We start from the raw sequence: 27138 nt of genomic DNA, 5'->3' as shown, positions 1-27138 counted from the left end.
CTGCTCTCCCGCCAGCCAGCCGGGGCTCGCCGCGCCCCCTCCCCGGGGCTCGCCGCGCTCCTTCCCCGGGAGCCGGCGGGGCGGGGCGGGGAGACCCGCGCTGAGCTCCGCCACGCAGCGAGCCCGCCCAGCCTGGGCCCGGCTCCCGCCGCTGCAGAGGGGCCGGGAGCAGGAGCCGGGACCCTGGGAGCCGAGTCCAGCCCACGGGGATCGGAGCCGCTTGCAGCAGCAGCGCCGCCCGGGCGCAGGGGCTTGCGGCGCGGGCAGCCGCCCGTGGGCGGATGGCAGCCGCCCGGCCATGCCCCCGGGCTAGCTCTCCGGCCGCCCGCGTCTCCAGCTGAAGCGGCCCGGGGGCGGGGGGCCGGCCAGCCCCGCCCGCCGCTACCGCCTCGCTCCCCCGGCTCCCGGGCAGGTGAGTCCCCCGCGCGTCCGCCTGGGCTCGCCCCGCTGCCCGGGGAACAGCGGGAGCCTGGCCCCAGCCTGCGAGCCCGGCCGCGCAGCGAAACGGCGGGGAGTGGCGCCTGGAAGTTTGTTCTTTGGCAGCCTGGACTTGCCGGGGTTGCAGCCGGGCTGCGTGGCCGCTGCGCAAAGCCCCGCTCCCGCAGGGGCTGCCCGGGGCTCAGACCTCAGGCTGCAAATCCTTAGGGGGGGCGGGACAGCTCAGTGGTTTGAGCATCGGCCTGCTAAAGCTAGGGTTGCGAGTTCAATCCTTGAGGGGGCCATTTAGGGACCTGGGGCAAACATTGGGGATTGGTCCGGGGGTTGGCCTTAGTGATCTCCAGAGGTCCCTTCTATGAAATCCCAGAGGCAGCCTGGGTCTCAGCCTGGTGTTTGCCCTCCTGTTAGGGGCGAGCCAGGAAGAGCACAGGGCTGGAACGATTTCGGGGCTGTCTGTGGGCTGCACACACCCCAGAGTTTTAACAGGGCCTTAGACTCCTGCTCCCACTTAGCGACTGGAGCAAGACCGTGGGTGGATGCAACAGAGGGACAGATAGGCCGTTGTGTCTCCCCTCCCAGTGCAGTCAGGATCCCCCCAGCCAAGCAGAAGTCTCCTCAGCTGCTTTGGCGTGGGTTTTACCTGTCTGTCTAGTGAATACAGTGCTGGGGAAGGGTGCAGGATTTACGGACCTGGTGCCACGGCATCGCTCTTCCCAGAGCAGTGGTCATTGTTCTTTATTTCTATTGCCTGCAGATGTGTGCATGGTGCTGTCCAGGGGGTTACAACAGACAGCCCCTCCCCCAAGGACCTTGCAGGCTGAATGCCCTGTGCCTTGGATCATGAGAATGGATCAGTCTAGGGGTGTGTGGAGAGGGGGGAGCTCTTCAGTATGCACCTCCAATGGCTCCCTGTGGGGGGCTCCCTGTGGATCTAGATCCACAGACTGAGAGAGAGCAAGGAAAGGAGAGCTGGGAACTTGAGGGTAGCAGCTGGGCTCCACAGGTTTCTTCCAATCCCCCAAACCCATAGGGCAAACAGGAGCAAGGCAATACACTGAATCTTCAGTCCAGGGATCACCACCTTGTGTGGGCTCAAGGGGCTGCTGCTGTCAAGGAACCCTAACAGCACAGCTGTCCTGTCCAGGGACAGAAGTAGGCCCCCAGGTGGCTGGGAGACAGACTGGAAGCAAAGGGTCTCCATGCAGTTGCCCCAGGAGATTTCCTTGAGATCCCCACAGGATCAGGGAGCTGCTCGCATGTATAAGGGCTGCAGGATGCAATGCCAGCAGCCAGTAATATTTAGGCTCCAATCCTGCAGTCCAGCCCCTGCTACCCACCCACAGCCCTTTGCAAGATCCTGCCCATAGCTTTTATCAGGTGGATGTACTGAAGTGGGTGTCAGCTGCTGATGATGCAAGAGAACCAAGTAGCTCTGAAAGTGATCTGCAAAAGAAAAGATCTGGATTCAATCCCCTTTGTTTTGCTTCTTTATGGGGCCTGAAAGGTGCATGTGTGAGCATGTTGGCATGCAGGGTTCTTTTTTCCCTTATAAATATCCGGTATCTCAAATCTTTTCTTCCCTGTTTTTGTCAGATGACTCCTTGGGTAACTCAGGGATGTGGATCAGAAGCTTTCTGAGCCTTTAGCTGAAGGCGCTGGTTCCTTAGTAAAGAGAGCTCTTTCCCCAGATTCTAAAAGGACCATTAGATAAAACTGAATAAAAATCACAAGCAATCCCCTCTCATCCTCAAAACCTTTGATGTTATAAGCCCAGTAGTTCTCCAGTGGGCCATGGAGACAGGGGAGACGAGGCCTGAATTTTTAATCTAAAAAATAGAGACACATTTTGAAAATAAAAGGAAACATGCTTGCTCCAGCCTTCGTTCTCCAATATGAAGAAGCAAAAAAGGACACCGCCCCCATAGCTTTGTCCTTTTCCAATCACCTCCAAGCAACAAGCCTGTGTAGCAATATGCTCTGAACATCAGCACCTCTGTCCTTCTAGACCAGTGTTTCTAAACCCATTTATCACCGTGGGCTGCCACTGCAGCTCTCTCTGTGTTATGGGGGCCACATCCACACAATATATATACTACCTGTATGGCCCTGAGGATGTCACATGGGACACAGCTGGGTGCTGATTGGGCCACAAGCAGCCTGCAGGTTGAGAGCCACTGCTCTAGACCCAGAGCAGAGTGACGATCCCGGTGTACATGGAGGGCTCTGGGTTCTTTGGTTACAAACAGCTGGTCCGGGCGCAGCTCCGAATCGAACAGTGCCCAGGGCTTTGAAATCTCTGTGCTCAGGCAGGCGGTGGCAGCCACTCTGCCTTCTGGATGCTGCCATTTCAAATTAGGTCAGTCATTCATCTCAGATAGATTTCTGCAAAGCTCCCTCCCAGAGGACAAAGCGGAATTTGTTATCGGTGGCAGGTGCCATGGGACCATTAAGCGAGGACCTCTCGCTGGAGCGTGCGTCCTGTGGATCAGAGAGCAGCAAGTCACTGGAGGTGGCAGCGGGGCCCATGGGGAACGGGGAGCTGAGGACACGACTTACCTGCCTTGCTTTGTGGTGTGTAGAACAAGCGATGTGTTATTTTTAATACCGGGTATTTACGACTCAGAGGGATCAAACAGGCAGGAAAAGGCTCATAAGAGACAATGGGCCAAATGCCTCCTTGGGGCCAGTCTTCAGCTGGTGTAAATCAGCACTGCTCTACTAAGTTCAATAGTGCTCCGCCAGCTGGGATCTGGCTCTCGGGACATACGCCGTGGAGCTGCCAGAGTATGAACCTGAAGGATGAATTGGGCTTATAATATTTTTACAATAACCTATGGTTTAGGTACCATTGTCATGGCGATACTCTCTCAAGAGTAGACCATGCTTGTAAGGGATTTTTGTCCTGAAAAATTCTCCTCTAATCAGATATAGTCTGATTAAACAAAGGGGCTTCTTATCGAGATTCGAGCCATGCCTGTTAGACCCTCCACCCCTTAACACCAACAGGGAACGCACATGCTTATCCGGGACTGCATGTGGCTCAGTGCATTTAATGTGCGGCCAGCCTGATCTCTGCGATGCCCAGCACAGCGTTAGTGGCAGCGGATGGGGATGGCGTCAGCTGGGGCAAGTGAACAGACAGCACAAGTCCTGAATCGCCGCAGGGGTCAGGGCCTGTTACGATGGAGGTCAATGAGAGCTGTGGTGCTCATCTGCCTTGAGCCCATGCGGACCCCATGTCTGAATCCCGCTGCCTGCACGGCAGCATTTCTGCTGCTTGTCAGCGCTGGAATGGGGCTCTCTCCTCGATGCCCGGGCTCTTGGATGTGAGCTATATGCTTAGGGTCAGTGAAAACAGCAGTGCAGAGACGAGACTGTGGAGGAGAGAGTGCCCACTGCATTCACTGAACAGAAGTTATTATAATGCTTTGTATCATGGCAGCACCTGGGATCAGGGTTCTTTGTGCGAGGTGCTTTATAGTCACACAGTAAGAGAGAGTCCCTGCCCCGAAGAGCTCACAGGCTAAACAGAGACCACAAAGGAGGGGAAGCAACTACCCAAAGGTCACAACTGGGACTAGGACCTAGGTCATCCGACTCCCAACCCCGCAGCCTGAGCTCTAGACCACATTGAGACAGAAAGAGTCCCTTGGTCGTTGTTTGGGACAGAAAGAGAACCAGAGGCTCATGGGGACTCCTTAAAAGATTTAAGAACTCCCCCTCCTTTTAGCCAGTGGTCAGGTTGGTATTAAGTTTGCATCCCCTGCGGAAGACAGAAATTTCTCCCCAAGCTGCATTAGTAAAGGGAACCGGGAACTGCTGACTTCCCTGGGTGCTCAGGTATAACTTTGTCACTGGGGCTACCCCCCCACCACAGAGATCAGAATTCAGCCCATCCAGGAGAAGAGGGCACCCATAAAACACCCACCCACACAACCACCCCCCCAGCTCTCCAGGCCATTTTAAAGCGACACTCTCAGCACCTCGTGACCAGCCCAGCACTTACCCCGCGACCCAGAGGCGCGAGGCGGGGGAGTGTGGTTACACGTTCCGCAGCTGCCGGTTTTATTTTTATCTGGGCCGAGCTGTGACCGTCCATGCTCAGAAAGGTGAAACCCTGGGATGGTGCCAGCTAGGCAGGGCAGAGGAGGTTGGGACTGAGCTTCCCGGCCCAGGCCTGCCAATGGCCCTCCGCCCAGACACACAGTATTCCCCGCGCCCACTCGGCCCCTCACTTCTAGCCTGCACCCACCCTACCGTTCCAGCAGTTGGTCTGACCCAGCTCTGCCAATGCACCTTGGAGCTGTCCTGCAGCCTCCTCCCCTGCCCCGCATCTTATTCCCCGCGCCCACTCGGCCCCTCACTTCTAGCCTGCACCCACCCTACCGTTCCAGCAGTTGGTCTGACCCAGCTCTGCCAATGCACCTTGGAGCTGTCCTGCAGCCTCCTCCCCTGCCCCGCATCCCAGCCCTGGACTCCCCACCCGCACAGCTCTGCCACTGCCCCTCAGTCCTCACCTGCAAGCCCCTGCAGTGGCAGTCCTGAGCCCGACACCATTCTGCTAACCCCTCAGTGCTAACCTGTAGCATCTCCTGCTGGCCCAGTCCTAGGCTCCTACACACAGCTGTACCAATGCCTTGCAGTCCTGACCTGTAACAGCTGTTTACAAGGGCCACAAATCTAATCCACTGGATGAGAAGGAGTCTGACGCAGCAACTGGTCATGGGCAGTGAGGCAGTGAAGCCAACAGGTGTAGGAGCCTTTGGGCTGTATCAGGTCCTATTATTTGTATTACGATAGCACCTAGGAGCCCCAGTTATGGACCAGGGTGCCATTGTGCTAGGTGCTGTACAAAGAGAACAAAGGTGGCCCCTGCCCTAAAGAGCTTGTCTCGCTCCCCCTTCCACTGTTTGTGCACAGAGTGACCTTGGCCTTTTGTGAGAGAGGGACTTCCAGCATCTCCCCGGTTTCACCCCATTATTGCCACTGCCTGCACCCATTCTCTGATCCAGGAGGGCTGGAGACAGCTCCACCCAGGACTGTCAGCAACACTGTTCTGAGCATCATGTGGACCGAGTCAGTGAAGAGCAAGGCAAAGCAATTCCACTCCCAGGGGTGACGTTTCCAAAAAGCTCAGGACCTGAATTCTATGGTGCTGCCATGATACCCTCAGGGCGAAACTGATCGCAAAGTTCTTTCCGAAGCTAGCACCTCCAGACAAAACTGCACACACTTGCCCAGGGCCTATTTTAGTTCAGGATTTACTCTTTCCTGACCCATCTGAATCAGAACCAGCTGTCATAATATATAGCCATAACTCAATAATGCTGCTTTTCTTCAAGCTAGGCTTGTTTTGTAGATCCCATTGCAACTTTAAAAAAAAAATCAAGCCAAGCTTGAAGATTGTACCTGAGGCTGTATAAGAAATTCCAATGTGTATTGACTCTAGGATTCAGTGATCAGTCAAATATTTTAAAGCAGAAGCTCAAGAGGACAGAGTTAAAGCTGAGCTTCAGCCTTTTCTGTCTATATCCTGCCTTGTGGGTGCTTGATTTCTCAGCGTTTGGCCAAGCTTTTTGCCTGGAATATGTCAATCTGTTTTATAAAAAGGTCAGTTTGCAGATAATTTATATCTTTTGATTGCAGTTTGGTTTCCTTAAAATTGCATCACTTCCTCATCAAAGAGCAACTGGAAGAGCTCTCCAGTCACCAGACTAATAACCACAGCAGTTTGTTTTCTGTGTCTGTATATTTCAGTGATAATTAGATGAGGGATTTCTCACCCTTTTGGTTGGCTCATAAATCAGTCTCTTTGAAGTGAAGCAAAACTCTGGTGCAGTCTCCAGCAGCCTGCTCCCTTCTCAAGCAGCCACTGACAGGTTTAATAGGCTGGAGAGAACTCTTTGGAAATTTATTTTTTCAATTAACTCTGGCTAATTTTGCAACAAATGAACACTAATTTGGCAATGGCTCATCTGGGAATAAGATGCTGGGAGCTTTAATTGGATAGATTCAAGATTGGGTGAACCTTTATATTACAAGATGATCAGGTAGCATTTGTAAACAGCACACGGTAGCCGTTACAGCTTTGTGCAATTAACATGTTATCAGACTAGAGACATGGGTGTGCTTTTTGAGAAAGATCAGACCAAACTGTCCCAACTGAACAATCCTAAACACTGGATCATTTCAGGGTGCAGCTCTCCTTCATCGCTCTATTGGAGCAAATCAGACCCCTGGATCCAAACTCCCACAAGCTCTGAGGAAGTTTGGGTCCAGCTGAGACCCCATTCCTAGTATTTTTGGCCAAAATTTTCAAAAGTGACGAGTGATTTGGAGTGCCTCAGTGTTTGAGTGACTAATCGGAGATGCCTTCAAGGGACTCTTTGCTGGGGGAGAGGAGGTGCTCAGCACTTTCTGAAAATCAGCCCCCTTTAGGAGGTCTCACACATCCAAACTCTCTAGTCACTTTTGATGAGCTTGTCTGTGTAGATGTTTGTAGCACCTTGCAAGGTGTACAGAAGTGGGTAATATGCCTCAAAAAATAACGATTGTGAGCTTTCAAGTGACCCCCCCACCCCCTGCCTTCTATGTTTCAGAGTTACTAGCACTCTGCCAGTGCACTGGTGTATTCATGGAACTAGGCCTGGCAAATCACGGTTATGTGGACCCGTGCCATAGGGTTGTGCCATAGGGTTCCTTCATATTCTGTACATTGTGTAAAGAGCAAAAGACACAACAGTGGGGGAATAGTAAGCTTAGTTATCCACACCGAGCAAGATACCATTCAAAGGAAGGGAGGGAGTTTGAAGCAGTAGGCAAAAAAAGAATCACATTTCACCTCTGTGCCTCAGTTTCCCCTTGAGGCTAATACTCCCCTACTTTCCAGGGAGGCTTAATTCATGAGTGTTTGTAAAGCGCTTTGAGACCCTCAGATGAAAGTTGCCACTGGCATGCTGAGTTTTATTCGTTATAATTCTATCGTATGCTCTTTTATGAACTGTAGGTCAAAATGGGTCTGATCTTGGGTTTAGATCAGCTCCAGCGCTTCTCAGACCTCTTGGATCTACAAAGCAGGCCGAAATTCTTGTGCAAAGAGCCTTTTTAATGGTTGAATTGAGGAACTGAATTAATTAACACAACGTGGGCAGCGAGGAAAGATGGCAGCCAGAGAATTCCCCTGGTTAAATATTTCCCATTTTGAACCCGGAGCTAACCCACGAGGTTATCATCCAAGGCTCACCTGTAAAAATCACAGGGGACAGCTTCGAGTTCTAAGCACCAGGTTTAACCTACCTACTGTATCTGAAAGTCCACACTGACATCCCAGCAGACTCTCCAGCTCTTTAAACCTTCCAAGACAGATGCACACTGCATGGAACGGGAATGGGTGTAAGTCTTTCTGACAAGACCTGTAGCCAAGGTGCAGCCTGCTTTGCGTGGCAATTAATGGCCCCTGTCTGATCCCCAGCTTAAGTATAAGGATTTGTCCTGGCATCCTTGGCCAGCCTTCCTCCTCCCCCTGAGGCAGTGCAGTGCACTGCTGCCATTGTTCCCCAGAGGTGGCTGCATTTCAGTGGTTTATATATAGCATGTACCATGCTTTGAGTTCTTTCTGGATGAAAGCTACTATATAAAAACAAGCTGTTATTACCGAACAGGCTGTGGATGTATTAATGGCCTCTTAGGATATCGGACTTTTTAGCTTTTAAAAACCAAGCAAAATATGACTGGGATAATTGAAGAAAGGCCAAGTTCTGAGAGGTGCTGAGCCCTCAAGCACTTGCTGCTGACACAGCAAAAGGTCCGGGCCTCTCAGGATCTGGCTCTGAATGCAAAAGCTGCTCCGAGCCAGTATCTGCCTATTCCATACCTGGAGCTAGTTCTGGTACCCAGGGGGCAGCGGGCTCAGTGTACAGAGATGACACCATGACTCAGGACAATCTGGTCTCGTTTGCGAGCAAGCAGCATTAGGGAATCTGCACAACGGCCGTGTGACTCGAGCGTTCACAGCCCTTTTCACAGCCTGGGCCACCCCCTCCTCCGTGGGCAGGTTTTCTGCGAGAGGCAGTAGGCGCAGCAGTCTGAGCCTGCACGGGGAGCCAGGTCTGCTCCCAGGCCCAGTTCTGCCTCTCGGACAAGTTGCTTCACTTCTCTGGGCCTCAGTTTCCCCATCTGTAAAATAGGGATCAAGATACTCACCCTTCTTTGTACACTGCTTTCTTATCCGTGGGAGGGATGGAAATTGCTCAGACCAGCTCCATTCCCACTGGCAATTGTGTAACATTCCCGGGGCAACTGCAGCTGTTATTTACAAGGACAAAGGAACCTTAGGAAACTATTTGTATGTTTTTAGCTTCTTTCACTGGTATTTGGTAGCTGAAGATAAGGTTGGGGTGGCAGCATTATGGGACCAGCCAGCTCTCCGCACCCACCTGCAAGGTCTCTGCAGGCCACCACATAGCTAAACTGAAACATGCCAAGTAGATCGGGACAGCGGCAGGGCCTTTCTCTTCCCAGGTGTTTGTGCAATGAGCTGATGGGGGGGGGTCTCTGGGTGCAGCCACAACACAGATAATAAAGAACGGTGCTGAATGTGGTTTGGCAGAGTAGAAGGATCGTGGAAGAATTGCTCATGCTCCGTCTTGCACCTCTATCCTTGTACTAGCTGCTCCTCACATGGGGCCCTGTCTACACGAAAGACATTTGCAGGCGGGTAACTAGCTCACATACACCAGTGCACACCCCTCATTTGGGCATGCTGCCCTGATACAGAGCGAAGCTTAAGGCAGTGCAGCTTCATTTGGTCTGACACCAGAGTAAGCGTGCAGTGGTCTGAGCTTTTAACATCATGGATTTTAAGGCCAGAAGAGACCATTGCAGTCATCTAGTCTGACTTCCTGCACAACACAACCCTGAATAATTCCTGCTGCAAGTCCAGTAGCTGTGCTTTAACTAGAGCAGATCTTCTAGAAAACATCCACTCCTGATTTTAAAATTGCCAGTGATGGAGAATCCCTTGGTAAGATGTTAATTACCCTCATTGCTAAAAATCTGCACCTTATTTCTAGTCTGAAGTAGTCTAGCTTCGATCTCATTGGATCTGGTTGTACCTTTGTCTGCTAGACTGAAGAGCCCTCTATTACCAAATTTCTGATCTCTATATAGGTACTTATGGACTGTGCTCAATGACATTCTCTTTGATAAGAAAAACAAATAAACAGGGCTCCTGAAGTCTTTTTGCTGTTGGCTGTGTTTTCCCATCTTTTAATCATTTTCGTGGCTTTTCGGTGCAGTGCATTGGCATTAAGGGTCTGCACCTGTAAATTCCTTAATGACAGCAGGACCTGGGCCTTGCAGCTAATAAGGTCTCTGCTAAGTCAGGGTTTAGTTCTGTTCTGTGAAGTGGTTGCCGAGAAGCAATGTATCCAAGGCCCATCTACACCATCCTAAGGAGGGCACTGGTCGAATCTTTCATCACAATCGCTCTCAGAACAGGGTGTTAAACAACCCCAGTCACTTAACATAATCAGTTAAACCACACCTTTAAAAAGAGCTTCATTTAACATGACTGATCGCTACCAGACAAGCCTAACCACAGTAACAACAAATATACCCTGAATCCTGCATGGCAAGCGGTTAACATGTATTGATACACTGGTCTCCAGTCTTCCAACACTGCAACATTTAGGAGCAAAGACCAATCCAGAGGCAGTTAGTGAAGAGTTTTAAGGGTGGGAGGGGCTTTATTTTGAGAGCAGCGTAGTAGCACATGCTTACCAGAGAACCCCCTTGTAGCACTGGGCAGGACAGCAGGTCCTCAGATTCAGTTTCCCTGTCGATCTTCCTCTGCTCCATCCAGCCTCCAGCATGCTCCAGCTAGGCACCTTCCAGAGGACTCTCATGCTTCCCTTTCCTCTGGGATACCTGATCAGCAACAGCTCAGCCTTCTCTCCCACAGTGAGAACTCAGCATCTGCTTTCTCTCTCCCTTTTAGCTCCTCCCTGGAAGCCTGACTCCTGCCCCAGGTGTCCCAGGGCAAGCTGATTGGGCCACCAGTAGCCCATTAACCCCTTCCGGGACTTGCATACCCCATCGTACAGAGGAGGAAGGGAAGGCTTTGTTTTCTGGTGCACAGAGCAGGGAAATGGGAGTCCAGAATCCTGGGTTACTTTGAGTGTAAACCCTTTGGGGTAGGGACACGGCTGTACAAGGCTTAGCACAATGGGGCCTAACTGGGGTCTCTAGGCACACCTGTAATAGCCATCACTGGATTCTCTCCCCAGCTCTGCCCACCACTCTCGTGCTTGATCTTAACTTCACTTTGCTTTTGTTAAGCAAGCTGTACAATGGGGATGAGAACAGCTGTTCTGCCCCCCAGGTGGGCTGGGACATGCCAGGCATGTTCAGAAAATGCCAGCCTCATTTAGCTTCAAGAAAACGGGTGACAGCAGTGCAGGGTATCGTGAACCCTGAAGCTCGAACATCAGCATGCCGCGAAAGCTGCAAGATCAACCTCAGCCTTCTGTTGTGATCTCACTGGAAGGAGGTAAATCTCCATCCACTGCACGGCGTGGAACGATATGAGACGGCTGCTGCGGAGAGGCTGGTTAAGCGCAGTCGAACAGGCGTCTTTGTTCTTCACCTCTAGACGCCTCCTGAGAGCGGCAGAAGTGTAAATGCAAATCAGTCACCATTGCTAACAAACGTGCCGCATCCACGCAGCTGACTGCAAAAGGAAGCGTTTGCAAAGGCCTTGTAGCTGGACAGGGAGCTCTCCAGCAAAATACAGTGGCTAGGTCCAGTGCGATGGGTGCTCGCGGGAGCCCCAAGGAGATGCTCCCTCTCGGCAATGATTCCTGGATGGACTGGGGCATCCGTCCGGTTTATTCTGGGAACAATTTGCTCATGTAAATCAGGAGGAGGGAGGGAATATGAAGCCCATGAAGCGTGAGATTATACAAACTGAGCCAGAGGCAGGTGCTGCAGAGCCTAGACTTAATTTGTGTCTGTCAAGTTCTTTGAAGACCAGGGCCCAGTGCAGGCCTGGTGTAAGCAGGCCAGGCTAGATGCACCCGCTGACGGCAGGGCTCCATTTGGCCCCCAAAGCTCTATAAGTGCTAAGTATTATTTTTCTCCACTGTAAATCTGAGCAGCACTGGACACCCCAGCCTGGCTATTTGGAACAGGAACACAGAAACGTGGAGTCTGCTTTGGAATTCATTCCTAACGACTCATTTTGAGTGCACTGCTTGGCACAGTAACGAACTGGCTGGGGTCTAAATTATAAGAGGGGTGAACTAGAGTGCCTCGTGTTAAAGGAGGATATTGATGTAATAGGCACCACAGAAACCTGGTGGAGTGAGGACAATCTATGGGACACAATCATTCCGGGGTACAAAATATATTGGAAAGACAGAACAGGTCGTGCAGGGTGGGAGAGGGGAGTGGCACTATATGTGAAAGAAAATGGAGAATCAAATGAAATAAAAATCTTCAGTGAATCCACATGTTCCATAGAATCTCTCTGGATAGTAATTCCACGCTCTAATAAGAATACAACAGTAGGGATCTATTGTCGACCACCTGACCAGGACAGTGATAGTGACGATGAAATGCTAAGGGAGATTAGAGAGGCTGTCAAACTAAAGAACTCAATAATAGTGGGGAATTTCAATTATCCCCCTATTGACTGGATACATGTCACCTCAGGACGAAATGCAGAGACAAAATTTCTCAATACTTTAAATGTCTGCTTCTTGGAGCAGCTGGTACGAGAATCCACAAGGGGAGAGGCAACTCTCGATCTAGTCCTGAGTGGAGCGCAGGATCTGGTCCAAGAGGTAACTATAATAGGACCGCTTGGAAATAGTGACCATAATATAACAACATTTAACATTCCTGTGGTGGGAAGAACACCTCAACAGCCCAACACGGTGGCATTTAATTTCAGAAAGGGGAACATTGCAAAAACGAGGAGGTTAGTTAAACAGAAATTAAAAGGTACAGTGACTAGGGTGAAATCCCTGCAAGCTGCATGGACACTTTTCAAAGACACCATAATAGAGGCTCAACTTAAGTGTATACCCCAAATTAAAAAACACAGTAAAAGAACTAAAAAAGAGCCACTGTGGCTTAACAACCATGTAAAAGAAGCAGTGAGAGATAAAAAGGCATATTTTAAAAAGTGGAAGTCAGATCCTAGTGAGGTAAATAGAAAGGAGCATAAACACTGCCAAATTAAGTGTAAAAATGTAATAAGAAAAGCCAAAAAGGAGTTTGAAGAACAGCTAGCCAAAAACTCAAGAGGTAATAACAAAATGTTTTTTAAGCACATCAGAAGCAGGAAGACTGCTAAACAACCAGTGGGGTCCCTGGATGATTGAGATACAAAAGGAGCACTTAAAGACGATAAAGTCATCGCGGAGAAACTAAATGAATTCTTTGCTTCAGTCTTCATGGCTGAGGATGTTAGGGAGATTCCCAAACCTGAGCCATCTTTTGTAGGTGACAAATCTGAGGAATTGTCACAGATTGAAGTGTCACTAGAGGAGGTTTTGGAATTAATTGAGAAACTTAACAGGAACAAGTCACCAGGACCAGATGGCATTCACCCAAGAGTTCTGAAAGAACTCCAATGTGAAATTGCGGAACTATTAACTATGGTTTGTAACCTGTCCTTTAAATCAGCTACTGTACCCAATGACTGGAAGATGGCTAATATAACGCCAATATTTAAGAAGGGTTCTAGAGGTGATCCTGGCAATTACAGACCGGTAAGTCTAACGTCAGTAACGGGAAAATTAGTTGAAACAATAGTAAAGAATAAACTTGTCAGACACATAGAAGAACATAAATTGTTGCACAAAAGTCAACATGGTTTCTGTAAAGGGAGATCATGTCTTACTGATCTCTTAGAGTTCTTTGAAGGGGCAACAAACATGTGGACAAGGGGGATCCAGTGGACATAGTGTACTTAGATTTCCAGAAAGCCTTTGACAAGGTCCCTCACCAAAGGCTCGTACATAAATTAAGTTGTCATGAGATAGAAGGGAAGATCCTTTCATGGATTGAGAACCGGTTAAAAGACAGGGAACAAAGGGTAGGAATAAATGGTAAATTTTCAGAATGGAGAGGGGTGACTAGTGGTGTTCCCCAAGGGTCAGTCCTGGACCAATCCTATTCAACTTATTCATAAATGATCTGGAGAAAGGGGTAAACAGTGAGGTGGCAAAGTTTGCAGATGATACTAAACTGCTCAAGATAGAATCATAGAATCATAGTAGATAGTTAGGACCAAAGCAGGTTGTGAAGAACTTCAAAAAGATCTCACAAAACTAAGTGATTGGGCAACAAAATGGCAAATGAAATTTAATGTGGATAAATGTAAAGTAATGCACATTGGAAAAAATAACCTCAACTATCCATACAATATGATGGGGGCTAATTTAGCTACAACTAATCAGGAGAAAGATCTTGGAGTCATCATGGATAGTTCTCTGAAGACGTCCACGCAGTGTGCAGTGGCAGTCAAAATATCAAACGGGATGTTAGGAATCATTAAAAAAGGGATAGAGACTAAGATGGAGAATATCTTCTTGCCCTTATATAAATCCATGGTACGCCCATATCTTGAATACTGTGTACAGATGTGGTCCCCTCATCTCAAAAAAGATATACTGGCGTTAAAAAAGGTTCAGAAAAGAGCAACTAAAACGATTAGGGGTTTGGAACGGGTCCCATATGAGGAGAGATTAAAGAGGCTAGGACTTTTCAGCTTGGAAAAAAAGGAGATAAGGGGGGATATGATAGCGGTATATAAAATCACGAGTGATGTGGAGAAAGTGAACAAGAAAAAGTTATTTACTTGTTCCCATAATATAAGAACTAGGGGCCACCAAATGAAATTAATGGGCAGCAGGTTTAAAACAAATAAAAGGAAGTTCTTCTTCACTCAGTGTGCAGTCAACCTGTGGAACTCCTTGCCGGAGGAGGTTGTGAAGGCTAGGACTATAAAAGGGTTTAAAACAGAACTGGACAAATTCATGGAGACTAAGTCCATTAATGGCTATTAGCCAGGCTGGGAAAGGAATGGTGTCCCTAGCCTCTGTCAGAGGGTGGAGACGGATGGCAGGAGAGAGATCACTGAGCATTACCTGTTAGGTTCACTACCTCTGGGGCACTTGGCATTGGCCACTGTTGGCAGACAGGATACTGGGCTGGATGGACCTTTGGTCTGACCCAGTATGACCATTCTTATGTTCTTATGTTTATCTCTTCTACCCCCTACTGGATGGAATAAGAACTGCTCAACAGTGTGTCATGGGCCCTATACTGCGAATAAAGATTCTCCTGTAGCGTAAATGATCTGTACTTTTGGAGCCAGGGGGAGCAGAGTTCTAGCCTAGCTATCACTATGACTTTCCAAGTGGCCCTGCGGCGTGTCGTTAGCAGGAGTTTTCTGTCCAGAATGGTAAATGTTTTCACCCGACTCCTGCCCCCTCCCAAGCAGAATAGCAAATACTGTCATTTATTATTTGTAGTGTGGTGACACCTAGCAGCCCCCACAGAGTCAGAGCCCCACTGTGCTTGGGGCTGTACATACTCATAGTGAGAGACAGTCCCTGTCCCAAAGAGCCCACAGTCCAAACAGGCAAGGTCAGTAAAGGGAGACTGTGAAAGGAAGCATTATGATCTTCATTTTACAGTGGGGAAAATGAGACCACAGAGACTAAGGCACAGATCCTGAAAGGTACTTTGGTGCTTAACTCCCATATATAACTCTAAGGAACTGGGCCTAAGTCACTTGCCTAGAGTCACAGAGGAAGTCAGCACAGAGTCCAGAGTTGAACCTAGATCTCCCGAGTCCCAGCCCAATGCCTTGGACATTGGAACAGCCTTCCTCTCCAAATAATGCATACCCACAAATGCAAATAATGATTAATAATGTTTCCTGCTGGATTTTTTGACCAATTGTTTGGCGGAGCTTGGGAGGGTTGTGTTTGTCTGATATTTTTGGATGGAGCGATTTGGCAATATTTTGTGATGACTTAGAAAATTCTCTGGTAAAACAAAGTAGTTTTGGGGGAAGTTAAACTTTTTGTAAATCTAGTAAAAATTCAGATTATGGAATTTTTTTCCCTCTTGCAACACAAGCTTTTGTTTAATTGAATTGGGGCCATAGATACAGTTTTAAAACCATTTGCCAATGGAAAGTTAATGGAACACATGGGTAGCTCTGGCTTAAACTCAAATATCTATTAAGCAAGCAACACAATTAGAAAAGTAAGATAATGCTGTTTAGTACTTGGCGGTTTGTTCTTCCATTAGCCATAAGAGACTAAGAAGATCAGTCACCACCAATAAATCATAGTGCTGTAAGGTAAACTGCCCCCAAAACACAAATAGAATTATTAGATTTCTGGCATCATTTCTAACGTACAACGGATTTAAAAAAAAGCGATAGATGAAATTCCACGTTGCATTTTTTTTAAAAGTAGGTGGAATAAGGTAACGCACCCAGGCTAGTGTGTGTCAGTGTTATTTGTGTGTGTGTCAGGAGTTGGGCCTCGTTGTTTGTTCGTGTGCATGTGACAGCAAATTACAAACCCCGCTAAGACTTACGCATGTGAATAAGTTAACTCATATGTGTAGTTCCATGAAATTCAGCAAGACTTCTCATGTGAGTAAAGTCACTTGCGGGTATACGTCTTCACAAGATTGGAGCCATAAAACTATGCACATCCCCCAAGACTAAAAAATCGCCTATCGGCTGTGTACCTTGTTTTTCTGGTGCTCCTTTGAGCCCCTCTTCTCTCTTGTTTGGAAACACACCTTTCCAAAGTTGGTGCGCCATGAAGGCACTTCCTACCCGTGCCAGGGTAGAACACTTCTGTGTCTTGACTTTTGCAGTTTGTCTATCTGCCTAGAACAACTGCTGTTATACTGCTCCAAGATATTGTGGAATATGTAGCATACATGAGCAAGAATCAGCATAATACAATTTGCCAGGATTACCCATCACTTATATTTGGTATAATACATTCCATATTAACACCGTGCACATAGTACCTATTCAGGTGGGGGCCGGGGGGGTGTCCCCTATATGTTTTTTTCCCGTTCCATCTAGTTCTCCTAGACAGTGATGTCAATTGGGCCCTAGGAGCTGGGCTCGGACCCACTTGGATTCATTTGTGCCTTCCTTACAGAACCAACACTAGCAGAGATGTAAACAATGGCTGGTCACGCCAAAGCTTCCCTGGAGCCAGAGGGCTTTTCTCCCCCGGGCTCGCCTCAGCAAAGAGACCCGATGGTCAGTTCCCAAGAGATAACCAGCCAGTTCGCCAGCGCCAGCAGCAAAGAGGACTGGGAAAACCTGGATGGGAGTGAGTTGATTTTCACCTTGGATAAGGACGAAGAGGAAGGAGCTGCCAATTTGCCTGAAAATGCAGTTCTGTATGTGGACACCGGGCAGTGCAAACGCCAACCTGGATCTTCATTCCACAGGCCATTCCCTCCAGCTCTTCCTCCGGAGCTGGGCTTCCTGACCGACATCCCCTTCTATCACCTGACTGGCTTCTCTCCACAGAGCTCCATTGCCCCCCCGAATCTGCAGGGCTCCCCGGGCCCCAAGCCCCTCATTAACTTAGTGAAGTCCCTGTCGACCGAGATACAAGCCAAGGAGAGCTGCCCTCTCAAGCCCCAGCCCTTGCTGAACTTGGTCAAGTCCATTTCGACGGAGATCTCCCACCTGGAGCCCGAGGTGACGCAGTCCAAATCCGACTCGAAGCTCAACGTGCAACTGTGGAGGCAGATCACCCAGCCCAAGAGCAGACATGGGGACTCCAGGACAGCACCCTCCTCCCCCAATATCTCCCCTTCGGAGAGCAAAGGCAGCTTCTTCAGGGCGCAGGAGGCCAAGTTTGAAGACACAAAGAGGAGGTTCTCCGAGGCCATGCAGGAACCCCTCAGCAGGCTCAGCAAAATCATCGGGGATGAGAACAGCATCTCGGCCAAGTATAAACTGCCCCACTCCAGCGCTTACGTCCATGACTCCCCGTCCAGCCACAGTGGGGACTGCACTAGCGTGGACGCCAAGGCTGCTGGGCCCAGCCCCGGGAAAGCCGAGAGCGACCGGCTGGGAGAGCACGCGAGCAAAGCGATCCAGAGGACCCAGGCGAAGGACGGCTTCCCCTTGGAGCACAAGTGGGGTCCCGCCTCGAACTGCCGGTACGAGATCTGCTCCTGTGGAGACGTAATCCAAGTGGTGGAAGTGGAGCAGAGCGAGAACGGCCCGGAGGAGGCGCAGCTGTGGCAGCCCCTGGACGAGCTCCTCCCAGCCCAGCCTGGCAGCCCAGTGCCATGCAACACCCTCGCCTGCATTGCCATCTTGGCTTACAATTACTTCATCCTGCCTTTGCCCCCTTACCTCTCGGGCCTCTGCCTGGGACTGGCCTGTGGGTTTGTGCTGGGCTTTCTGGTCATCCTGCTGTTTGTGCCAAAGCCTTCCCTGGCTCCCCGGCGGGGACAGTCCCCGCAGGACAAGCGGCGCTCGGAGCTGCTAACGAGGAAGCCACGAGAACGAGACATCCTCAAGGTATGAGATACATTCGGGGGCGGGGGGGAGGGGGTGATGCCTGCTCAGGGGTCGGACTGTGCCAGTCTGCTCTAGGGGGACAGCAGTTATCCAGACTGCGGCTCTGTAACGTGCGACTCCAGGGCCGGGTAGCCGTGCTCCGAGTGCTGATCATCCCCACGGTGTCTGGGTGCAGGCAGACAGCGCCCACCACAGGGCAGCACCCCAGCTGCGACAGGAACCCCTGTGGGCCCCAGACATTCGGGACCAGGTTGGCTGCTGGAGCGTGTATCTAATCCACTGGCTCTGTGCGTGTGACGACCATGCCCACTGCAAATCCCCAGCCAGCGTCCTCCTTTAGCTCAGCTGGTGTCTGTCTATTTCAGTCCCGCTAGAGCTCCGACTACCATGATCCCCCAGCACCACACAATGAATTTATCCCCACATACCCCTGTGAGGTAGGGCAGTGAAGCCCCTCTCGTCTCCAGGGGAGCAGGGCTGGGGGCCGTGGGTTAATTTGCTGTGTCGCTGTTGTAAAGCTGCACTTTATTTGTCCTCGTGGCCCCACGCCAGTGAAAGATAATGTGCTCACTCCCACACCTCCATGAACACACGCACCCCTTCCACCTCGCCACTCAGCACACACATCTCCCCGCACACGTGTGTGACTCGTGCACCCCAGGCCATCCCACACGCGTGCATGCACACACATTCCAACTCACGCCCGCACCACACCACACCTTACCTGCACGCTCATCCCCTCCTACTTTATAGCACATTTCTCATGGGCGTGTCACAGCAATCCCTTCCCAAGTGCAAGCGACCGGCTCACACAACAATCCCCGTCACACTGTAGGCAGCAAGGAGCACATACCACAGCTGGTCCCACAGTAAATTCACTAGCTGGACATGGCTGCGAGATGTAATCTCATGCAGACTTTCCCTTCCAGAGCTGGATGAATGAGATGTATTTCTACGACCCGGAGATCTACCACCCGTCGCTCACTCACTCAGTGTTTGTGACGCTGGAAGGCACCGCCATGAAGCTCTCCTACCCCAAGAACAATGTCCCACGCCGAGCCGCCTTCGAAGAAGAAACCCTCGACGTGGCCTTTGTCAGCCATCGGTACTACAACATGAGCAATGCCCAGGTAGGGCGCCGCCAGAGGAGATAAAACAGTCCCCACAGAATAGCTGAAAGCATCTAGTTTAAAGTGAGCCAAGACAGGCGGCTGTAGCCTTGAATCTGAACTCGTCCTATTGGGGCTGGGTGGTACAGGCCTAATGCTGGACTTCATCCTGCCACATCATGGATGAGCTTTGGCCTTCAGTGAGAACATTTGGTAAGTCCTTCTCACCCCAGCTGGACCATTTTGGCCCTTGGGACTCTTCATAGCCAAGCCATTGCTCTTCCTTCACTGTGCCTCCATTAAAGAGAGTCCCCGTGGCTGGATGCACCATGTGATTATCTCCCCTGTCCCACCAGGCTACACGGCTTGGTGTCCCCGTGGCATAGTCTCCCTGCCTGACAGCATTTGTTGGTATTGCAGGTTTTTCTCTTCCCACCGGGCCTGGCCCGAAAAAGGATGTGGAACAAGAAATATCCCATCTGCATTCTGTTTCCAGACCAAGAGGACCAGAATTTCAGAAGCTCAAATGAGCATGACACGGACCTCCCAAGAGATGAAAGCCTGAAAATGACTCGGACACCAGGCCAGGACGTCCCCCTGAAGCCTCCAGGGGACCTCCGGGAAAGGACCCTCTACCTCTTTGGAAGAACAGGAAGGGACAAAGAAGAGTGGTTCCAACATCTTATGACAGCCTCCCAACGGGACTGTCACGAGGTGCAGAGTGCCAGCTGGGGCGAAGGCAAATTCGGTAAAACATTCAACCCATGGTGGCCTCTTTTGCATTTAGGCAAATACAGATAATCCAATGGAGGAGGTCGCTTCTATAGCCATGGGCTTTATATCTGCTTGCTGTGGGCTAAATCCACCATGGGGGTAAACAGGTATAATCCCACTAAAGTCAAAGGAGTTGAGTCCAATTGTGCGAGCACTAAATCCGGAGAAAGACAGAGGGGGCTATCTGGTGGTAGATGGACCGATCAGCTTCAACCATGCCCCAGCCTAAAAGCATTTTCAGCAACTCTTTAGCAACAGATTTGCTGGCATTCTCCATGGCAGGTTTATTGGAAGGTACCAGGCTTTTAAAATCTCAATATTCATGGCAACCAGTAAAACTCTGAGTAAGAGTCCTTACATTGAGATAAATAACAACTAGCTTCAGACGCTGATTCAGCTCGGTGGGCTGCAATCCGGATTCGTTGTCCATGATGGCAAAGCTCGCTCAGCTCCAGAAACAACTATCCCCAACTGAGATGCAGCAAAGGGTGCTGAAAACAGCTGGATGTGCCAGCCAAGGCCTCACTCACCTGCAGAGATATGCAGAGTGCCCACAGTGTATTGCATCGGTGATTGGGACGGGGGCATGGTCTGGTGGCCTGAGCAACAGACTAGGAACCAGGAACTTCTGAATTCTAAACCTGGCTCCAACTCCTGTTGTGGCTTTGGGCGAGTCGCTGCACCAATCTGTGCCTCGGTTTCTCTGTCTGTGCAATGAAACTAATTATACCCCTTGCCCTTACAGGGGGGTTATGAGGATTAACTGGCTGAAGTGTGGCAAATGCTTTGAAGTTGAATAGAAAAATCTGATTATCACTGCTCAGGCATTCTGCATCTTCCTCCTGGGCAGGGAAAGACGCCTTCCTTTCCTAGATGCACAATTGTATCTCAGAGTGTGTCTAAGCTTTGGGGGTGGGGCGATTCCCAGCTTGAGGAGACATCTCTGCACTAGCTCTGATCAAGCTGGTGTGCTATACAGAGAGCGTAGCCATGGCGGTGAGAGGGGGCTAGCTGCCCTGAGTATGTACCCATCTGAGACGCTGACCCCTCCCGCTGCTCGCCCCGCCAAGCTTCACTCAGCTTACAGCACACGAGCGGGAGTCCGTCTCCTCCAGCCGGGAAAACCTCCCCCAGCTTGAAGTGTAGACCTACCCTCAGTGTTGATGGGTCTGTCCGTCCATCCGTCTGGCTTTGCGGTATGCCATTTGCTTGCCACGCTCCTTTCTCCACTCATCTCAGCTGAACGCAGCCAGAGCACTAGCTCCATTTGTTTCTGTTTCCCAGGTTTCGGTCCGAACCAGCTCTCCAGCCCTTCAGGAAAGGGCATCTGCAGCAGTGGCATCAGCTGGGGAAGCACAGAAGACGTCCCTTCGTTGTTCAGACCCAAGGATCTAGCTGGGACCCTCCGGGAGAAGATTCTTCTAGATTACAGCACTTACATGTCCCAGTTAGTCCAGCCAGAAACGGGCACCAGCCACCTCCAGAGCCCTTGTCACAGCGCCATGGGCAGCCCAACCCCCCAAGAGGTGAGTGGAGCTAACGGCATAGTCTGGCAAGAAATCCAGATGCTTAGAGAAACAGACACATGAATTCTCACAAAAGATTTTTCCATGCCCCTCAGATCACTTGATCCTTTCTAGGCCCTCTAGCCTGGAACTAGAATCTCCCAAGCTATCTGTGTCAATATGACATCCAACATATGGCCAAATTCCACAACCACTCGAGGACCTCTCCGCATTTGCACGTCCTGACAATGCTTTAAACAAAGGCAACGTTTCTAAAGAACTAACAGGGGGTTAATAGAAATGGCTCTTACCCCGTAAATTCTTGGGGGATGTGTTCTCAAGAGCTGGGTAGATCAGTACCAGTGTTTCAGTTAATACCTGCTTTATAACTGGGACCACAGCATCATCTCAAAGACTCATAAAGTACCTGAAAAAGAATGAGTCATGTTATGGCAACTTAGTCACCAGAGACATTAATTTCTGCTAATTGTGAATCAATTATCATTCCAGACACTTCAGAATGTCCCTGTCTTATACATGTTACCCATTCCTCCATCACAGGCTGCATTCTTGGAAGGATATTTTTGACCCACTGAAAAATAAGGCAGAGCCTTCGGGTTCATTGACTTCAGGACAGTCTCTGTTGATCTATCACTCTCTTTTCCCATTAACTTCAAGCCTTGAGAGCAGTGCGGTCCTTTGATGGGACACATGGATTCTGTTAGCTTTTCCTTATTGGCTCAAGGGTTTCTTGGAATCCCATTTCATTGTCTCATGGTATTTTCTTCTCTGAGACTTTCAGCTATTAATAGGAAAGAAAGAATGAATGCAGATCCTGTCTCAGGTGTAAGCAGAAGGACGTGAGCAACAGCACATTCCCTGTCAGGGAAAACCATGTCTTTCATGTCTCTACAGAAACTGAAGAGCTGACCTATGTGAATATCTTGGACTCCTAGACGCTATGAGAATACAACTAATAAACAATGGCAATAATAGGTTGCAGAGTAGCAGCCGTGTTAGTCTGTATCCGCAAAAAGAACAGGAGGACTTGTGGCACCTTAGAGACTAACCAATTTATTTGAGCATAAGCTTTTGTGAGCTACAGCTCACTTCTGATGAATGCATCTGATGAAGTGAGCTGCAGCTCACGAAAGCTTAAGCTCAGATAAATTTGTTAGTCTCTAAGGTGCCACAAGTCCTCCTTTTCTAATAGCAATAATGAATCAGAGTCTGGGACCTGTCCCTTGACAGGCAAACCCCATAAGATTTGGCAGGGCTGTTCAGAGAAGCACCTGAAAGTCTCGATGCTTCTGTGAGCCTCTTTGGGTTGGAAGTGTAGTGAGATCACACCTTTCGGCCAGATTTCCAGTTTGGGTATTTGCCAGAAGCACCTGGGCCTTCAGTCTCAGAGTTTATTCAGCCCATGATCTCATTATTGTAAATGGGAAGCACCTGCAAGTTATCATCATCCTCACCATCCTTTTCCCTTATACTGTGATTTAGAAAAGTGCGTGAATCTCATCTCCCTCCTCACTGTTTTATAGATGGGGAAACTGAGATACAGAGAGGCCAAGATGGGACTTGATTCCAAGCCTCTTCTCTGCCCACTCCCCTACTGTAACCACTAGACCACACTACATGCCTGAGCCTATAGTTATGTCCCTCTCACATGTACAGTATATTTAGTTACTACAGCTGGTTTCCTCATTGCTCTGTACCTTCCATGCTGCGGCCCTGGGGATCAGGTCTTTTGGGGATACGTTTTTATATATATATATATAGTCTTTTCTAAATATAGTATGTGAGTGTCAAGGATATTACTGTACACTAATTTGATCTGATACTTACATTACCCTTTGGCGTTTGTGGGTCTCATTCATTCTGTAGCATATACGTGGCCATTCTTATTTCTCGCTCGCTCGCTCTTTTTTAAGTTCCTCAGGGACATGAATGGTAGCAGTGAACTGTCCATGGCTTGGATGAATGCACTGGTTGGGCGAATCTTCTGGGACTTCCTGAGGGAGAAATATTGGATGGACCAAGTGTCAAACAAGATCCAGAAGAAGTTAAGCAAAATCAAGGTGAGACGCTATGGATCCTTGCTTTCCCTTGAAGAAGGACCTCATGGTGTTCCACCTGTCTCATTGGCTGGGGAATGGGACTTGAAGGGAAAGTCCAGGCTCTGGTATTTTTCAGAGCGTTGTGATGCATCCATCAAGTTGCCTTTAGGACCATATGGACCAAGTCCTTCACGGAAGTCAGTGGAGTTCTGCCACTGACTTTGATGGGAACAGGATTTGGCAGTCAAGTTATACATGCAGTCAAGCCTGACATATGGACCAAAGACTTAACTGATGCTCTGTGAACTGGTGATTCATGTGCCCAGCTTTCTCAAATCTTTCACTGGTGGGAAAACTTACAACCCAGGTTCATCATTAAAGTTAAAGGGTTTATTAGGGAAGGAGGAACTCATTTTTGGACTCTTTTAAAATCAAGATTGGATGCTTTTCTCAAAGACACACGCTAGCTCACATCAATTCAGGGCAGTGCTACGCAGAAGGTCAGACAAGATGATCCCAGTGGCCCCTTCTGGCTTTATAGTCTATGAATTAACAGCGCAGTTGGGAAGCACTTATTCAAACTCAGCCTGGGACAGCAGTGACGGAGAGCCCTTTGCTGCTGGCTCTGGTTGCCTTTGGGCACAAGCTGATCAGTTCTTAGTGGGACAGGCATCCATACCACAAAAGCCTTTATTAGCACAATGGGCTGCTTTGCTGGCCTCCTTGCTGAGAGAGCCAAGGATAAATTGGGCTATAGAGAAGGTAATCTCCTCTCCCCCCCATCCCCCAGAGGGCCTCCCTCCACGGCAGAGACAAAGCATGATGGGAAATGTGCCCATCTGAAACCAGTTAGAAAGGGTTTCAAGTAGATTGGTTTTGGGAGGGGCCTCATACTGGACCTTCCATGAGCACTCCAGTGCTTGGAGATGCTTATGCTCCACCCATTAAGCCAGCAAGGATGGAGCAGGGAGCCCTTAGTAGACAAGCAGCATGTATTAGCTGGGGTACAAGTTCAGACATTCTGGGGAGCCCTTCTCTTAAAGGCTTCTCTACTCTGCCCTCCCCCAGGTCTGTTCTTCACTGGATTATGAGTTGTCCAGTTTTAATGACATTTTTAATTAAAAATTTAACCCCAGGGATCCAGCAAGTCTATTCCTGTGAGACAGAGGTGGCTTTAAAATAATAATTTAAAAAAAAAGCTAGATTGGAGCACAGTTTGTGTGGAGAATTGTTTGGGACGCAGAAAAATGTAACAGTTACAACACCTACAGAAACCAACTGTTATCAAAAACAATCCTGCATTGGGCTTTGGGGGATGGACCCAGTAGATCTTACCCAGCTCTCATTTTTACAGCTGGAATAATGCTCATCCTACTTTGACGGCTTTGTCGAGGCCAGAGCCTCTTTAAACAGCCCAGTAGCCTCGTTTCTGATTTCTGATTAATGATAAGCAGCTTCCCTTCTGCATCTGCTTGGAAGGAGATTGGGTTTAATCGGTCTCGTTTGTTCTCACTCCAACCTAGCTCCCGTACTTTATGAATGAGCTCACACTCACCGAGCTGGACATGGGGACATCCATCCCCCTCGTTCTCAGTGCCTCCAGTCCGATCATCGATAACCGAGGTAAGGGTCCCAACAGCATCCCCCACACCCACCCATTCAGTGCATTCGCACCAGGCCTTAGCCCCATCACGTTGCATTAACGTAGAAACTGGGTTCAAGACTTTTTTTTTTTTAAAAACATGTTTTGGGAAGATTAAAGCACCCCCGTGAAAACTGACCAGGCTTTGTGCCCATCGGCCACGGACAAAGATCATTTTAGAGCAACAAGTCTGTAGAAGTCACTTGGTGGCAACTCTTTGAGACGAGCTTGGTTTCACCACAGTGATGGCCCTGCCTGCCTCATCCAAAGACCATTCAATCAATGGGAGCTTTACCTTGACTTCCGTGAGCTTTGGATCTGGCCCTATGGCATTGCTAATGCACCCACAACCAGATTATCCTACAGTTCAGTATTCCACGGAGACTGACCTCTGCTGTCACTCCTAGGAGGGATCCCTCCGGGTCAGGGCGGTGACACGTTGATGGGGCTGTAAGGGAAAAGCTTGCACTGTTGCTGCCCAGGGCTTCCCTGTGCTCTGGCCTCTGATCTCCAGCACTGTCGATCCAGAACCTTCCTCCATCATTAATTGACTGACAAAAGAAAACCCAAAGTGGGCATTCGAACCAAACTGAGACAGCTACAAATGGGGGCCACTCTGAACTGGAGGGGTATAACTGGGGGTGCTATACACTAGGAACCCGCCCCCCCCGGACAGTGAGAGCCCCTCGCCATGATGGAAAACGGGGCAAGTAAAACACACCCAAAACCAACCCCCTGCATTTGGCCCCTTCCCTGCGGGGGCCATTGCAGTGGGAGGATGGGGAAGGGCAGTTGTCAACGCTGCTAGGTGTCATCCCAGGGCAGCCCTGGGGGAATGGCAAGTTGGCAGCCTCCTAGGGGAAAGGAAGAAGCATGTCAAGTGGCAGAAGAGTCCAGGACTCTAGAGTCCAGGACTCTAGGGACAGGGAAAGAGAAGGCTTGGAGTAGAGGAGGGAGCATGGGGAGGGGCCGGGTGTGAAGAAAGACAGGCAGGGCGCGGGAATTAAACCAGATTAACCCTTCGGGCACCACAGCCAGTGCTTCCACGCCCACACCCACTTTGATCCATTTGGAGAGTCACGTGGCACCCAGCCTGAGGGTAGCAGAGGGGTTAGCCACTCGCAGTGAAGCACCGCTTGGAACAAGGTCGTATGGGAAGGTCACAAACCCTTCCCCCAAATGGGGAGCATTTGGGGCAGATGCCGCTGGATCCCCTAGACAGTGGCGCCTGTCTTTCTCTGTCCCAGGCATCCCACAACCCAGCTGTGGCAGCATGTTAACCCTCCCATGTCTCCAGTCATCCCCCTCTCAGAAAGGTCATCCCCCCTAGGAGCTCATTCAATGGGAGATGCTGGATTAATATTTCATCCCCACACACAGTTTGCCAGGGACTCCTCCTCGTGGAGCAATCAAGCGAGTGTTTATCCCCCTCTCCCTCACGCACGTCCCCTCGCATCCCTCCAGATCTCCCACCAGCGCCTCAGTCTCCATTCCAGCTGTGCAGCCTCCGATAAAGCAGGGGAGAGCACGCAGGGGCTCAAAACATTCACGGCCCAGCTCTCTCTCAGCCCGCTTGGGAATGCGCGATCCGCCACCCACACTCCCAGTGTAAAGGGGACAGAGGAGGGGGAAATAAAGGGGCCATGCTGAGCCTTCAAACAAAGCCATCTTCCTGTTGCCAGCGGCCGACCCGGCACAGTAATAATTGCTCTGTGCAGCCAGAAGCCAGTGCAGTGCAGTGGAGTCCTTGCTCCGGGCGACACAAGAACCTGCTGCGTTTCCCAATGTGTGGAACAGGGATCCTGCATTATTAATGCCGGGATAAAGGCCTCAACCGGGATTGGGTTCCCACAAAGCTAGAGGTTATATGTGCTCATGCACACACAGAAACACGCACGCACTCATGCAGAAGGTGGGAGAAAGCAATTGTTTTCACCCCCATTTCACAGGTGGGGCCCAGAGAGATTCAGTGACTCACCCCAGGAGACAGTGGCTAAGCTAGGAATTGAACCCA

The 27138-nt window shown here is 49.9% G+C and overlaps 1 protein-coding gene across 2 annotated transcripts in view; it reads left to right on the top strand.

Annotated features, from left to right (window-relative positions):
- Positions 1-332: 332 nt before the first annotated feature.
- LOC311527622 (testis-expressed protein 2-like) overlaps positions 333-27138 on the top strand; it is a 39562-nt gene continuing 12756 nt past the window's right edge. Inside the window, exons 1-7 of one of the 2 annotated variants that reach the window (XM_084641793.1) lie at positions 333-412; positions 16647-18034; positions 18964-19164; positions 19564-19891; positions 21202-21443; positions 23357-23503; positions 25006-25105. In XM_084641793.1, coding sequence (XP_084497919.1) covers positions 16673-18034; positions 18964-19164; positions 19564-19891; positions 21202-21443; positions 23357-23503; positions 25006-25105 — 2380 coding nt within the window. In that variant the 5' untranslated portion in view covers positions 333-412; positions 16647-16672. Of the gene's footprint in view, positions 413-2875; positions 3010-16646; positions 18035-18963; positions 19165-19563; positions 19892-21201; positions 21444-23356; positions 23504-25005; positions 25106-27138 lie in introns of those variants that run through there. The other variant, XM_084641794.1, reaches the window with a different exon arrangement.

This window comes from Lepidochelys olivacea (assembly GCF_965140295.1).
Source record: "Lepidochelys olivacea isolate rLepOli2 genome assembly, chromosome: 10".
Classification (NCBI taxonomy): domain Eukaryota; kingdom Metazoa; phylum Chordata; order Testudines; family Cheloniidae; genus Lepidochelys; species Lepidochelys olivacea.
This window is presented reverse-complemented; position numbering and strand designations above follow the sequence as displayed.